General features: G+C 35.4%; 1 protein-coding gene across 1 annotated transcript in view; it reads right to left on the bottom strand.

Annotated features, from left to right (window-relative positions):
• LRP1B (LDL receptor related protein 1B) overlaps positions 1 to 13,164 on the bottom strand; it is a 1,499,204-nt gene that overhangs the window by 736,970 nt on the left and 749,070 nt on the right. Inside the window, exons 12-14 of the mRNA XM_044913608.1 lie at positions 11,218 to 11,398; positions 4,484 to 4,703; positions 1,960 to 2,149 (exon numbers count right to left, since the gene is read on the bottom strand). Of these exons, the coding sequence (XP_044769543.1) occupies positions 1,960 to 2,149; positions 4,484 to 4,703; positions 11,218 to 11,398 (591 nt within the window). The remainder of the gene's footprint in view (positions 1 to 1,959; positions 2,150 to 4,483; positions 4,704 to 11,217; positions 11,399 to 13,164) is intronic.

The raw sequence follows: 13,164 nt of genomic DNA on the forward strand, positions 1-13,164 counted from the left end.
GATATCTGCCTGCAGAATCACGGCTCTCCGATTCATACCTCAAAACCAACCGCCTGCGATACTGTTTGTAGAGATCCAGATCTTCTTACATCTCAGGCTGGTTTCGTGGGTGCTCAGAGTGGTCTGGTAGATATCCAGCTCAATTCCGGGGACCAGCTGAAATAGGGTCCCCTGCTCCTCCGCCATCTTTCCCCCCTCCCCAAGGAAACACATTCTTGTGTAATCCTCTCCTTTCAAAATTAGCTATATTCAGTCCACGTTGTATGTCACCCACAAGAAATTGGACAGAAATGTTTATCACTCAGAGCTGTTTCTCAGACTGAAGGACGCACCCAGATAGCATCATTGGCACTGGCAGTGTGCAGTTCAAGGGCCATTTCTTATCTTTATTAAATCTTTTATAATATGTCTAAAGTTTCAGAAGAAAAAGTGCTGGAACCTGGATTTGAGCCCAAGACCATTTTACAGTAAGTCAGGTATTTCTTATCTCACATGCTGCATTTAATTCATCAACTTTCTAAAACCACTAGAAGTTTGAAGAAAATGAAGATTCTGAAAACATCATGGAATTTGGCTAGAAGGAGTTCAGCAATGATATCCAAGATTAACAATTTCTAAAGAGAATGGAAATAGGAAATGGGATTGTATACTGATTACTGTAATAAAATCCAGTAAACCAATGATTATGAAATTAGAGGGTACAACAATCAGGAAAGGAAAACCCTACAGGAGATGAGAAGAGTTGTTCTTTTTCAGGGTCTTGCCCCCAGTTCGGGGTAGACTCTCCATAATGGTTGGGGAAGGGAGGGGGTAAGGAGCAGGATGGACATGAATGTAATAGAAAATATTAGCATTTTATCTATCTAGACAATTGTCACTATTCTTCATCACTTGTCCAAAAATACAGCTTATACCACTTCAAATAATTTCATTTTTATTCTTTCTAAAGATTTTATCTTTCATTATCTATTGAAATTTCTCACTCTATATACTTCCATTATTTTATAAAATTGCATTTGTATCCCAATGAGGCAATTTTAATACAGTAGAAAAAAAAAAACAAGCACTTCAATGAGATAGTTTGCTTTTAAGATCTCTGATTTAGCTGAAATATCTTTTCAAAAAATCTCTTACTACTAGATAACTTTCTATTGACAAAATATGCATTGAAAAACTCAGGATATTATTTTTTCATCCTAAATTTATTGAAATGTATGCTCATTAAACTTTCACAAGAATATCTCCATAAATAAAAGGAACAGTGACTATTTAGATTCATAACAAAAGTCGACCACATAATTTACTAAGCTGTTTTCTTTGTTTAATACCTAAATTCTGAGTCATGCAATTTGTAGATGGCCTAATAAATATTAATAACTCATGTAGATAAAATATACAATAACATTACCTGATTTTAATAAGACATGAATATCATGGTAGATTATTTCCCTTTCATAACATCTAAAATAATCAAACGTTCCTTAAATGGACATGACACTAATCAGATAAATATACTAATACACTTTTTACAATACTCTTTTCATAGTATGACTTATTTTAAAATATTTTCACATAATACTTCTCTCCCATGAAAAGTTTTTCTCACTGCTCACAATACTTAATCTTTAAAACATAAAGTGGATCTTTTTCTTTTTTACTTTAAATAACTGTCTTCTTCAGTCTTCTTTAAATAACATGAAGATAACATGAAAAAGGAAGCATTTGGAGAAATCCTTGAACTTCACTCAAACAGAATGCCCAGTTACTTGCTTAGGCTATTTTCAACAATAAATAATAAATGTTTATTGTAACAAAATCTAAGATTTGATTGACTTTGGAGTGACTAGACACCTTTTATCATAAAACTTAAGCGACACTGTCAAAATAAAAACTTTTGTAAATACTGTGAAGTATTAGTGTAGGTAAAACTCAGAAGAAATTTTATATGGTTTTTAATACCTTGTTGCTTTCGTGGATCATAAATCTGAAGCCCAAACAGGGGTGGTCTTTCACGCCTCAGTAATGTCACCTCGTTTGTTATCAAATCTAGTTGAAAAATGGAACCGTTCATATAATCAGTCCAGAACACATAATTCCCATGATGTGACAGTCCAAAAGGATGGTTCAACTCTTTCCCACTGTAAACAATCTGTAAAATATAAACACATTGTAAAAAATCAGAACTGACCTTTAAAACATAACTAAATGTTTAAGATTTTTTTTATTTTATTTATTTATTTGAGACAGAGAGAATGAGAGAGAGAGAGCACATGAGGGGGGGAGGGTCAGAGGCAGAAGCAGGCTCCCTGCCGAGCAGGGAGCCCGATGTGGGACTCGATCCCGGGACTCCAGGATCATGACCTGAGCCGAAGGCAGTTGCTTAACCAACTGAGCCACCCAGGCGCCCAAAACATAACTAAATATTTAGAGAAAATGATATTCAAGTAAGTATGACAGATAATGATCTAACTAATATCTTAACTTATTTTCTTTCAGTATATTTGAAAAATGGATTTCATAATGTGGCATATTTTTCTGCTTTTAGGACATGTTATTTGAAGGAGATATTTGTATTTCATCCATTTAAATCCTCTCCTATATGACATTAATCATATGGTCAAGAAATACAAACATTAAAATGACTTTGCCTGACACTCTCTCCTGCTCTTTTCTTTATGATATTCCAGTAACATAACCTGGAATAGAAATTGATCTGAGCAATTAGTGTCATTATGTGTATTGTGATATTGCTTATCCAACAGCCAAGGAATAAAACATGGTCTTACAACTTTGGGAGTGTAAAGGATTCTCCTACTTAATTGGGCCAATGCAAATTGAAGGAATCTAGGAAATGACAGGGAGGGAGGTCAAGTTTTTAATTTTGAACATAGAAACATTTATTAGTAGTAAGTAGTTAAACAAGACTCACTGGCTAATTTCAGTTCTGGTTTTCTTAGTATATTCTTTACATTCTAGTTGTATTTTGTTTTTGTTTAACTGGAACAAACATGTGATAAGTGCTGTTTCACATGGAGGGTGGTAGAAGAGGAATCAGGAATCACACCTCCAATAATAATACCTTTTCACTGTTCACCATTTATAAAATGATATTGTATACAATATGAAAAAGTATTTTGTATTCACTCTATTTAATATCAAAGAATTGAAGAAGTTATCTAAATAACGTGGACTTAGAAATTCAAATTTTGCTCCTTTTATCTGAATTCTTCATGTCACATATTCATATATTGAATAATTAAATAGTTTTTTACCTTTATTTTCTCACCTACATGAAGGCTAAAATATACTAGCCATTACAATGTTATCTATGTGGTGTACATATCAATATCTTTATTTTATTTATTTATTTTTTTATTTGACAGAGAGAGAGTACAATCACAGGGAATGGCAGGCAGAGGCAGAGGGAGAGGGAGAAGCAGGCTTCCTGCTCAGCAGGGAGCCCGATGTGGGGCTCTATCCCAGGACCCTGGGATCACGACCTGAGCCGAAGGCAGCCGCTTAACCATCTGAGCCACCCAGGTGCCCCATATCAAAAGCCTTAAAGGAATCATACACATTTATTTGGCACCTGTTAAATATGTGACATTAGGTTAAATGCCAATCAATTTTACTATTGGGGGAAAGATATTAAAAGCACGGTTAGAGTCAACCAATGATTGAAGTAGTCTTAACTTCCTACTGTACTGTTTATTTCTCAAACAGAATTCATAATGAGTAAGCTTGGCCAACTGTGCAGTCTTTCTTTCCAAAAAGAAGGAGTATAGTATCAATGGAAGCATTTTGATAATTTCTAACATTCCATTTTCTATTACTTAACTAAACAGTTGAAGTCAGTTCATAAAGTTATATGCACTGAGGTTATTTTAACATAAAATGTAGAGGTGATGTTTTGTTAACAAGGCCTCTGTTGGCACACAGTCAACTCCATCCTCTATTTTACTCAAGAATTTCAAAATCGTTTTGCAATGATCCTACCCAAAGAGGCAAGAGGAAGTTGATATTTATTCAGAGCAATAGGTTTGAAGTCCAGTTCATTTTTGTGTTTCAATTCCACTGTCATGAAGTTCTTTATTTAAATAAATGCACTATAATTACTTTTTCATAATATATAGGTTAAATTTCACCTGCAAATATTAAAGATATTTGAATAGAGTTGGGTCGCTTGGTCATAGCAAACTCATAAATGATGGAGAAAAACTGCATTTTAAAACAGCTCTGATATCCTGAGAGCTTCTTTTTAAAATCCCACAAATGCTGGCATACCACAGTGAGCTGATCCCGGTCTCCCGGAGGCAAGGGCCAGCTGCACTTCTTAATGCTCAGCCTCCTTTAGCCACCCCACAGAGACTACTGGCAGCCACCTCAGAAGGGTAAAAATAAACTTGAAAGTATTTCTAACACAACACAACAACACTCTGTGAAGAAGCCTGTGAGTTAAAAAACAGCAGTATTTGTCTTTTACCTTCCTGTGAGTTCCATTCAAAAACACTTTTTCAATATGATCATAATAGGCGTCACACCAGTATAATGTGTTGGTGTGAAAGTCCAGAGTTAAACCGTTTGGCCACAGCATCTTTGAAGTCACAAAAATCTGCCGATTGAAGCCATCCATCCAGGCCTTCTCGATCCTTCCCACGCTGTGATCTATTTCATCTTCCTCCCAGTCTGTCCAATACATCCAACTAAGACGTTACAAACAAGAGCGCACACGTGTTATTTCAACCAGCCACCATACAGAGGGACGCTTCTTTTGATTGGGCACTGCTCTAAAATCTAATTACATTCTGATTTCTCCTCCTATCTAAATGCTCATCTGCCAAAGCGAGGGGGCATCTGTGGAGTCCTAGGGGGGGAAGTACAGATGTGTTCAGTGAAGCCAGTCCATTCAGACACATTACGGAAAAACCACTATGGCACTTACTGGTTCCATTCGCTATTTAGCCTAACACTAAGTGCCAAATATTGATTTTCTCTGGGGTGATACCAAGTTTGGAAAATGATTTTTGAGGCATTCCTGTTTTTAAATGTTGTCCACTTCAGAAAACATATAATCAATGATGTAATTGAAAAGCAGATTGACTGACCTGAGAACTCACCCTGCTGTTAATGATCTACTCTAGGCTTTATTTAATCTCCGATGAATTATTAGTTTTTAAGACAGGCAACTGAATTGTCTTTGTACTAAAGGGTATGGTCATACTGGGTTTATTTGTCCAAGTCTAATTTGTCTTCCTCATGCAAATTATCTATGCTTTATGGCTGCTTATTATTACCTCAAAACCCACAGAAGATGATTTAGCTGCACATAAGTTTAATAACATCAGGTTGACTGACCTTGAGATTTTGAGGTTTAATTTCTATCTCAAACAAAAGCTTCTGCCTTTAAAAACAAGTCTTTTGTGTAAGCTCTAACAGTGGGAGACGGAGCCTTCAGCTAATGTTCCAATTCCCTCATGAATAATGTTAAAACCCTCCAAAAGTGTTACTCTAGGGTCATGTGAAAGTTCTGGAGTTATTAATTAAAGTGTAGGTTTCAATTCAGTCACCTCATATACAACTTTATGAAGCTCTAAAGCTTTTCTATGCTGCTGATCTTAGAAATGCCCTTTGCCTCCCACATTTTGTGGACCCTAAAGAATTTCTGAGGTAATTTGGGAAAAATCTGTATCCATGACTAAAAAAACCCTACTGCGATCTAAACAGGAAGATTTGGGACAACTGAGGATGTAGCACACCATCCATTATTTTATGCCAGTTTAGCTTTTTAAAAACTCCCTTAACAGTTTAAAATTATGTTGATATGTCTTTTTAGACCTGAGGAAATATATGGGGATTGGTGAATTTTATTAAGTCAAAATACATTCTTATCCTAGAAATAAACATGGAAATATGTTTATCTTGCATCCAGCATGTTCTTCAAGTGGTCTTAATTATTGAACAAATTAGGAACAAATGGGATAGTCATTTCATTTCCTCTAGTCCTATGTTACTTAGATATAACTAGTTGACTTCCACTGTATAAATCAACTATGTAAAAGAGAAATATACAACTTTTTATCTCTATTAATACTTCATGAAATCTTAAATATGGTTAGTCAATGCAGTTTTATTGTTGTTGCCAATTTACAACTTGTTAAAATTGCAATTATCTTCCCCTGTAGGTTTCTTTTAACCACAGTAACACTTTTTTTTTCCTTTGATTCTCCAACCCAAATTGCATATACCTGCAGACACATACATAAGGGGTAATTGTGGTGAATCCAAGCATAATTTATATTGTTTTGCTATTTAAAGAAATCATCGTTTGTGATCTGATCCATTTCTAAGATTATTTTTATTCAAACAGAATATAAGAAAAAATTTAAACAAGGGTGCCAATCTAACAGAGGCTAGGTATGTGATTATCATCTTCCAATTTCATTATGTGATGAAAAGTTATATTGTGGAAGCCTTATAATCAATATGAAATGTGATGATTCCTAAACATAGAAAATAGGAAATATAACCTATAAAGTAAGTACAAACTAATATAAATCTTTTTATATGTGAGACTCAGGTATTCATTAAATAAATACTAAGTTAAGTGAGCCTTCTGCTAATATGGAAAGAAAATTTCACCTCTATTTTTCAAGTCCTGTTCAAATACAATTATTTGATGAAGTCTATTTCTACTCTTTCTGTCAAAATAAACTCTTTCCTTTATTTCCTAGCGACATTTCTTTTTAGTTTTTTAAATAATATTTATTGAATTTGTGCCTTGTATTATATTCAATGGTGTTACATGTCTGATGGTTTCGATCAAAAATTAAAATAATTAAGGGCAGGGATTATTTCTTACTTGTATTTGTACCCTAGAGCACTAAGCTTGCTTTTGTTGATATTGATCGTACCCCCAAATTAAATTGTATTATGTGGTGGTCAATCCTAGACATATTGAAATCCTTAAGCACTTCTCTGCCATGAAAATAACATACATTTTATTGTTAAAAAAAACTCGATTTAGTGCTAACATAAGAGCTATGTTAACTAAAGGGTGTGGCACTATTAACTGAGGCACGGATAGCGGAGATCATGTTTGGGGGGAAATAATGCACTCAGCTTTGGGCATGTTTACTACAGATGATATTTTGAGAAGTCAGAACTGGAGACGCAGGTTTCTAAGTTACTAATATAAATTATGAAGTGAGAAATTATTGGAAAGGAGGGAATTCATCTGTATCTATCAGCTTGAGAAATAGTGCCATCATGACCAAGTCCCCCTACAGCTTTATCCCCATTTCTACAACTGTTAAGGCCTGCCGATTCCATTCTTTCAATCCCCACTTTTCTATTCCTATTATAAATGCTATAATCTGTCTTTTATCCCTTTTCAAAGGGATCTTCTAACAGATTGTTCCCATACAACTATCATATTTCTATGACTTGTCTTCCTAAGTCATGAATTGAAAAATATGACTTTTATTCTCAAAACCTTCCAATTACTGTCATCAGAAAAAAAAAAAAAATCCCGTCTTTTAATCCCAACATCGAAGACTTCTGCATATTTCTAGTTTCATCTACTATGTTCCTTCACATGCCCTCTGCTCTAGCCTTAGTGAACTCATCTCATCTCAAAACTGCCATTAACATCCCTGCCTCTAAACACATCCTTATAATGTCTAGTCAGTACAGTGACTAACCTTATGACTGCACATCCTAAGCCCCAGAGACCAAATCTACTCATTTGGAAATCCTTTTCATTCTCTAAAGCTCAATTCTGAATTGAAAAACCACAATGATTTTCTTTTTTTTTTTTTTTAAAGATTTTATTTATTTATTTATTGGAGAGCGAGCGAGAGAGAAACAGCATGAGAGAGGAGAGAGTCAGAGGGAGAAGCAGGCTCCCCGCCGAGCAGGGAGCCCGATGCGGGACTCGATCCAGGGACTCCAGGATCATGACCTGAGCCGAAGGCAGTCGCTTAACCTACTGAGCCACCCAGGCGCCCAACCACAATGATTTTCTGAAGAGCATTATTTCATTCTATTTTATTTGATAGGTAATTTTTGTGTGTGCGTGTGTGCACACTAAGCACACCAGATTATAAACTCCTTGAGGGCAATTACTGTCTTACTAATTTCTATTGCTCTATATGGTAGTTAATCAAGAATATGTTTTAATAAAGAAATAAATGAACAAATCCTTTACTGATTTTGTAATTGTTTATGAAACTTTGGATAAAGCATATCTCTGAAATGAGTAATTTTTATTAATTGGCTATTTTAGTAGAAAAACCCTGTAATTCTCTCTTCCTGTATACAGCTACAAATAGGTATTATGGTAGGAAAAAATGTAAATAAATCAAGTTTCTTATTTTTAATGTTTTGTGCAAAGTTATATTGTGCTTATTTTATTTTATTTTATTTTATTTATTTTTTAAAGATTTTATTTATTTATTTATTCATTTGAGAGACCGAGAATGAGAGAGAGAGAGAGAGACAGAGAGCACATGAGAGGGGGGAGGGTCAGAGGGAGAAGCAGACTCCCTGCTGAGCAGGGAGCCCGATGCGGAGCCCGATGCGGAACTCGATCCCGGGACTCCAGGATCATGACCTGAGCCGAAGGCAGTCGCTTAACCGACTGAGCCACCCAGGCGCCCCAATTTATTATTATTTTTAAAGATTTTATTTATTTATTTGAGACAGAGAGAATGAGAGACAGAGAGCATGAGAGGGAAGAGGGCAGAGGGAGAAGCAGACTCCCCGCCGAGCAGGGAGCCGGATGCGGGACTCGATCCCGGGACTCCAGGATCACGACCCGAGCCGAAGGCAGTCGCTTAACCAACTGAGCCACCCAGGCGCCCCTATTGTGCTTATTTTAAATGGACTTTTCCAAATTAAAGTTTCTTCTTCTTTTTTAAAAATTATACTATAGTCAAACAATTATTTGGACAACTAAATTCACATGATTCCACTTCTTTCTTCCAATCCATTCTCCACAGAACAGGTTAGATTTTTTAAAATTCTTACTTCCCTATTTTATCCTTGCACTGAAGACAAAGTACAAAGCTCTCATCCTGGCAGACAAGGTCCTGCTTCCTTTCCCACTGCATCTTCATCACTTCTGCCCTTGCTATCAACAGTCCAGCTCCACTGCCTTCATCTCGGTTCCTCTGATAGTCAAGCTTTTACCCAACTTAAGATCTGCAAATGTATGATTTTCTTCATCTGAAGTACTCTTTCCCTCACTCTCCATTGCTGATTCCTTTTCTATGTTAAGTCTTGGTTTGAATGATACCTCCTTGGAGAGGCCTTTCAGCAAACCTATTAAAATCCGTCTACCTGTTAGTCTCCATTATGTCATCCTTCATTCTGGTCTGTAGAAACTACATTAGTTGCTTATTTGGTACTTATTTCTTGTTCTATGTGCCTATCCTGCACCTTGCAGATAACAGAAGATGCTTCACAAGGTTTAAGGCTATGCCTGTTTTGTTAACTACTGTATACCTAGTGCAGAATTCTGGATATGGTATATTGCTAGGGAAAAATTTGTGTGTATGAAAATATATGTGTGTGTGTGTGTATATGTGTATGTATGTGTATATATACATACACATATATTTATGTGTATGTATATATTCATATATACACATACATACACACACATGTGTGTTTTTCAGGTTGGTGCATACTAGAAAATAGAAAATGTCTAGTGGAAAAGATTTAAGATTCTTCATAGCAACAGAGGCAAATATAGAGTCAGCTAGTAGATATTACAGAGATGCAGATATTGCCTTAATGAAAAGGAAAAAAAAGTCAATTAAAATCATCCCCAAATACTATAAACTATGTAAATGTTATAGGTTTCAAATCCAAGTTGGATGCCTGCCTATTAGGGCAGTGTTGAAGGGGATTCTTGAATTTGAATAGAGAGATGGGATTAATGGCCTCTAAATTTCCTTCTAAATCATATGATTCTATGACCTCCATGTATTTCTCTAACAGAATACTGAGAAGGAATACGCTGTTTTAAGATATCTTGCTTCAAGTAGATTTAGACAGTGTGTAATAAATTGTCTCTCTTAAAATTAAGATCGCCTTGATTTAAATTTAGGTCCTGGCTTAAAAGTCCAGGAATAGGACAGATAATTATGGAATCCACACATAAAATCACTGAAATTACTTTATAATTATGTGTTATAAAAACACATACAATGAGTTCATCCACTGCTTAAATGTCAGCCCAGGAAGAAGTACCTTAGTTGTATTTGTTTTGAGCTCTTTTCAAGACAAACAATTCTAAGAACTACAGTCTGGTGATCTCAGTTTATTAGGAAGCTATACACTTCCTCTGCAAAGGAGTATTTTTCTGTGTATAGTAAGGAATAAAAAATATTTGTTTTGTGATGCTATTTTGAAACAGTGTGATATAAGACATGGGAGGGATAAACATCACATATAACAACTGTACATTTAAAATATGTAATTCATTCATTTACTTCTGACATTCTGTTAGGAATGGTCACATTCTCCAATATTTCTATATGCACAGTGTTGTTTGTATTCAGGTAATAGGAAAAATATATTCCTGAGAATTGCACAAACAATTCCATCCTAAAACAAATAGCACAACTAACCTTGACTAGTAAAAAGTAGTGGAGTATAGTGGCTCTGAGTAAATTCTTGGAGACAGACTGCTGGGGTTTAAATACCTACTTGGTCACTTAATAATTTAATGCTTTTTTTGTAAATCAGTTATCAATTTCTCCTTTGTAAGACAAAGATGAGAATAGCAACTAGTTCAAAAGATTATTGTGAGGATTAGTGAACCCATTTAACAAAATGCCTGGCCCACAGTAAATGTACAAAAAAAATCTTTTCTATTTTCTGAATACATTAAATTTTAATACCCTTTAAAAAATAAATTGATTGATTATCTCAATTGATTATTTATCTTGGTGTCAGGCAGTCTAAAATGGAGAATTATGGTCCTTGTCTGAGTAAATCAAGTAAATATATCCTTTATACAAATAATCTGTTTATTTCAGTTAAGTGTATTTTGACACGTTTATTTAGCACATTTTCTACAAGAGAAAATCATTAAATGAGTAACTTCTCCCATTCAGGCCACTCATGTGTGAATTTAAATCAAACTTGCTACTACTAAATATACAAAAAAATAATATTTTCCTCATATCAAGCTGATAAAATATAACATACCCATTAACAGGATCCACCACAATCCCTCTGGGATGGGACATTTCTCCTTCTAAAAGAGTCTTCCGACTCTGAGAAGCTTTTTCCAGCCTGGCCACATTAATGGTCTTCCTCTGACCATCATTTGTCCAGTAAAGGTTATTTCCAATCCAGTCCACAGCAATGCCTTCCACATTATCAAGATCTGCAAAAAGAAAAAACAAGAAAGCAACACATTTTACAATAGTGCACACTGCTTATGTTTTAGTTAAGAAATGTTTAATTCAAAAAGGAATGAATTCTGATTCATGGGTTCTTTATAGTTTGATTTTGGAAAATATCATTCCATAGCATATTTTTCAATTTTATTTTGAATGCCATTTTATGTGAATGACAGGCCCTGTCTCGGTATATTTTAAATGAAACAGTGATTTGCAGGAAAACAGGAAAATATACGGGATGGCACAGCAAAGGGAGAAAGTTCCCAGAACATAAATATAGTGATACAGACTGTTTAGAAAAAAAAAAAAATCGAGTAGTATGAACAAGTACTATGTTCAAAAAGTAAGCATATTGAAACTTGCAATATATAATCTGAGTAATCAAAATAATAGGAATGCCCTCTTGCTAAGAGATGACCAGGTCCAGCAGAAGCACACCTTTGAAAGCCCCGAACAGGTTTTCATGATGGAACTGCATGAACAGTGAATCCCAAAGAAACACTGAAATAATTCTCTATATTCTAGACTTATTTTTTTAAGATTTTATTTATTTGATGGGGGCGGGGAGGGAGAGAGCACAAGCAGGGGGAGGGGCAGAGGCAGAAGCAGGCTCCCTACTGAGCAGGGAGCCCACTGACAATGTGAGGCTTGATCCCAGGACCCCAGGATCATGACCTGAGCCGAAGGCAGACGCTTAACTGACTGAGCAACTCAGGTGCCCCATTCTAGACTTATTTTTAAAAGGACACTGTTCAGACTTCTGTAAGATACAGGCAGTGGTAATTCAAAGGAATATTATAAATACATAATCTTATATGAGTTCAACTAATTCAAACCCTTTACAGAAAGGAAAATGCCAACACTTTAAAGTGAACGGTTATCGTCTATTATCACACAAGAAGTGGTAGAATTGGAACAAAAATCCAAGTCAGATGATCCCCAGTGTATAGATCTTTAAAACTGCACTATTCCTGGGGTGAGTCCTGCTCTCGCTTTTTGCCATTTGATGAACAACCTTCCAAACTGTCTACAACATCATAAAGGCAGTTCCATTTCTCTGCTGCATAAGAAATTACTGTGAACTCCTTTTCTTCTCTCAAAACCAAGGGAGCCTTTGTCTCTTTTCCTCCCAGGGATAAGGTAGAGAATTGGAGCTTACTGGACAAAGCACTAGAGACAGAAGTGCTGATTGACACGCTATGGGCACATCTCCCTGATATTCCCTCATATGCACATGTAATAAATATTTACTATTATCCCGTTTTTAAATCATAACCCTTCTGGCCTTGGAGAAAAATAAAATTTTCTTTGGTGACCCTTCTGCTCATCAGCATGTGCCCTGACTCAGGGTGACTAATACAACATGTGATTTGATCTAACTGAAAATCCCATTATAGTGAATCAGATATGTTCTCAATTTCACTAAGCTATCTGCTTCATTACCATCCCGTATGAGTCATTTTCACAGGTTAATTGTGTCTATGCTTAGAAAAAAAAGTTTAATTTTGTCTTTACTTTATTGACACTTAATTTTACTGAGCACTTTCCTGCTCTGGCACAATGGAAAAATAAAAGCTGTTTACTCTTTTCCTTTATATTTATTAATAGTCTGTGGCTGATTTTTATCTCGTTAGTCGGTTTTCAAAAATTGTATTACATTTGAAATCTACTCCAGCAAGAACACTTCCATCTTCAATAGCCCTCTTATTTTTATAACTTTTCCTGTTGACATCTAACTTGACACTTTTTA

The sequence above is a fragment of the Neomonachus schauinslandi genome, chromosome 3 (assembly GCF_002201575.2).
Source record: "Neomonachus schauinslandi chromosome 3, ASM220157v2, whole genome shotgun sequence".
Taxonomy (NCBI): domain Eukaryota; kingdom Metazoa; phylum Chordata; class Mammalia; order Carnivora; family Phocidae; genus Neomonachus; species Neomonachus schauinslandi.